Below are 3441 nucleotides of genomic sequence, written 5' to 3'. Positions count from 1 at the left end.
CGAGAGAATCGCACTGTAACATCACGAGCTTGAGTCAACATGAATCACGAAGAGACATGAAAAATCCGGAACCTTTGAAAGAATGTGGTCCACAATGACTTCTTTAATTTGCTCTAATAAGTTATCTTCCTTCCCTATACAAATGGTTTTATCGCTCTTTAATTTATATAATGGTCTCAACAATTCAGCATAATTCTTCACAAATCTAAAGTAATAAACTAGAAATCTAACAATTTTCTTAAAGCTCTCCTATTCGTGGTAAATTTCAATGACTTTTACTATATACACATATTACCATTAGAAAATTCTTACGCCAAGATTTTAATATTTCTTTTACATAATTTAATCTTATGGGCAGATACTGTAACACCATATTCACGTAACCTTTGGAGTACTTTCTCTAAAATTTCATTGTGTTTCTCTACCCTATCAGCATGGATTATAATATCATCGGCAAAGATGTCTAAATACTCGTCTTTTACGTTGCGCAATATTTTGTGCATTAAACTTGCTAAAACAAAGCTTAAATTTACGAGACCCGTCGGGATTCGGTTAAACATTAATAGGCGAGTAGAATTGGTGAACATAGTATAGATTATAATGTCTGGATGAAGGCCAAATTGATAAAATTCATTCTTGGCGTCCAGACAGAAATATATGCGATGCTTTCGTATATTATCCTACGTCGAATTTACGTGTTGTGACGGAAAACCCGTTACGAATACCCGTTTGTTAATCCCATCTTAACACTAGAAGGACCGGATGGGTCAAAATGACTCATCACCATATTTTAGTATTCCACTGTAAACGTACTTGAAATACTAAATAAATAATATTGTATGAATTTGTTAATGCCAATAGCATTAACAAATTCATAAAATATTATTCACTTAGTATTTCAAGTACGTTTACAGTGGAATACTAAAATATGGTGTGAGATGGCAGATCCTATGTATACATATCCTATTCGATTATTTAAAAATGAATATATGAAACGTAAGTAGCAAATAGGGAGGTTTAGTTTCTGTAATTTTTGTATAAGCCCATAATGCCACACTTTATCAAAAGCCTTTTCAAGGTCCATTAATACAAGGCAAGATGGAAAGGCCTTGTTATATTGGTTTGTTATTAGTGTAGACAGCCGAAGTAACTGGTCGTTAATGGAAAAACCTGGTCGAAAACCTGCTTGGTGTATGGGCAGTAAGTTATGTTCTTGAATATGTAAATGGAGCCGATGGACAAGAATTTTCTCAAACAGTTTACTGAACACTGTTGTCAGTTGTATAGGGTGATAAGAAACACAGCGTGCGCTGGTTTATGAGGCTTAAGAAACATGCAAATCTTGGATACCTTCCAATCCATTGGGTAAAAGCCGGTGCGCAAAATGAAGTTGTAGAGAGCAACAAGTAGTGTAAGTAAAGTGAGTGGAGCTTCTTTTAGGAGTCGATAGGAAACTTGATCGATACTGGTGCAGTGTTTCGTTCTTACGAAGTGCGCGTTGAAGTTCTTGAGTACTGATTGGTGCTGTAAGAGGATGGTCGTTGTCTACGACGTATGAGAGTGATGGTTGAAGAGCTGGGATAGTACACAAATCTGTGCGGTTATGAGAAACATATGACATTGCATGCGTAAAGACCGTTTGTAATTGTGTTGCGAATGCGTTAGCCTTATTTGGGTCGGTAAAAAGAGGGACATCATTGTCCAACAGCGGGTACGAGAGTTTAGTGCTTTTTCCTGTGAGTCTATGAAAGGTTTTCCAATATCGGTTTGGTGAGGCTTCATCGGTTAGTTTATTACATGCGCTGATCCAGTTGCGACGTTTATATGCTATGAGATAATTTGTAACAGTTCTTTGCCATTGTCTGTGTTGACGGAGACATTCTTGGTTGCCGGTTCGTTTATATTCTCGAAATTCTTGGCGTGATTTTTGTATTAGAGAAAGATATTGTGGAGGCAATTTTGGCTTAGATGGATAAATTTTCTCCACAGGAATAGCTTGTTGAGCACCAGTATGTAAAGCATCTGTGATGTGGTTTACAACATTGTACATTTCAGTTTCTGAAGTTGGTGGTTGAAAAGTGGAAACACGGTTATTTACGGTCTGGCGAAATAGAGGCCAATCAGCTTTATCATAACGGTGGATAAGTTGGGGTTCTAGCTTTTGTAAAGATGGCCGAGTCTTCTTGATGGTTAGTTTGATTGGGCAGTGATCGCTTCCAATCGTATCAAGAACATTCAACTCGCAGTCATTTATAAGTGCGAGAGACGTAATCACTACATCCGGGGTTGTTTGGCTTGCTGGTCGAGTAGGACCAGGGAGATTATGAATGTAAAGTTGTAGTGTAGTTGAAACAAAGTCTATAAACCGTTGTTTCTCCCTTGCACTTCTGCTATGAATATTTATATCAGCCATGATGATTATGTTTTTAAAGTTATGGGCTATATAATCGAAAAAGGTGAAAGGTATTGGGTGGCCAGGCCGTATATATATGGTAGCTACATTAACAGTAAAAGAAGGGTAGTATATAGAGAATAAGAGATGTTCAGGAAGTTTTGCAAATGCAGTAGGATTGTATTGTCTATAAGGACGTTTGGGAGAAAAGCCAATCAACACCCCTCCTTGAGCGCGTGCTCGTACATCGTGGTAGTCGCAGCGTTGAAGTTGGTAACCAGAAAGTCGTGCAGAAGACGCTGGTTTTAAAGCTGTTTCGTTGAGAGCTACGATATCAATTTTTTCTTCTAACAGAAGAGGTTCTAGAAGTACTTTGTGTTGTTGAAATGATCTGATGTTAACGAATAGTAAAGTAAGAGCCTTAATGTATACTGCCATATTAGTTTTAGACTTCTGTCTCTAGAGGTGCGATATGGAAGTGAACGAAAGATCCTGAATATGTGGCAGTAAAGTTAAGATTGAACAAAGATTTAGTTGTTGATATGGCTACACGGAGAATGTGTTCCCGTTGGAAAGGAAAAACATTTTGTAGTACAATGGTGATATAACGAAGAAGATCTTCGACAGTGAGAGGTTGAGCAACAGATTGTGAGGGTGGTGTGGTTTTGTCAAAACTTTGTACTGGCACTGTCAGTTCTGGACGTTCCGGTTGTGCCTGTGGTTTTCCCTTACAGTGGTAGCTGTATGTTGGATGATTTTCTTTGCAATTAGAGCAATGTGGTTGTTGCTGCTGATTTTTGCAAGCTTTTGTGTCGTGAGATTCACCACAGTAGCCACATTTAGATGGATTTGGGCACTGGCGAGTAAAGTGTGAGTTATAAGTTTGGCATTTCTCACACCGAATTGGCAAAGGTCCTGGTGTCTTGGACGGCTCGACTCTATGGAGTTTCTTATAGATAGGAGCTCCATGTGCTAACAGATAGTCAAGTGTTGTCTGATCTTGGGACAAAACGCGTACCATGTAAGTAGGACCATTGTTACTTTTAATA

At 38.2% G+C, this 3441-nt stretch overlaps 1 protein-coding gene across 1 annotated transcript; it reads right to left on the bottom strand.

The window, feature by feature from the left end:
• Positions 1–1324: 1324 nt before the first annotated feature.
• On the bottom strand, positions 1325–2830 carry LOC145672010 (uncharacterized). The gene has a single exon (XM_081741192.1). The coding sequence runs from the start codon at positions 2828–2830 to the stop codon at positions 1325–1327; it is 1506 nt and encodes a 501-aa protein (XP_081597318.1).
• Between the last annotated feature and the right edge of the window lie 611 nt (positions 2831–3441).

Source organism: Thermobia domestica, chromosome 15 (assembly GCF_964235325.1).
Source record: "Thermobia domestica chromosome 15, izTheDome1.hap1.1, whole genome shotgun sequence".
NCBI lineage: Eukaryota > Metazoa > Arthropoda > Insecta > Zygentoma > Lepismatidae > Thermobia > Thermobia domestica.
Note: the sequence above shows the minus strand (reverse complement) of the source record. Positions and strands in the feature narration are given on the sequence as shown.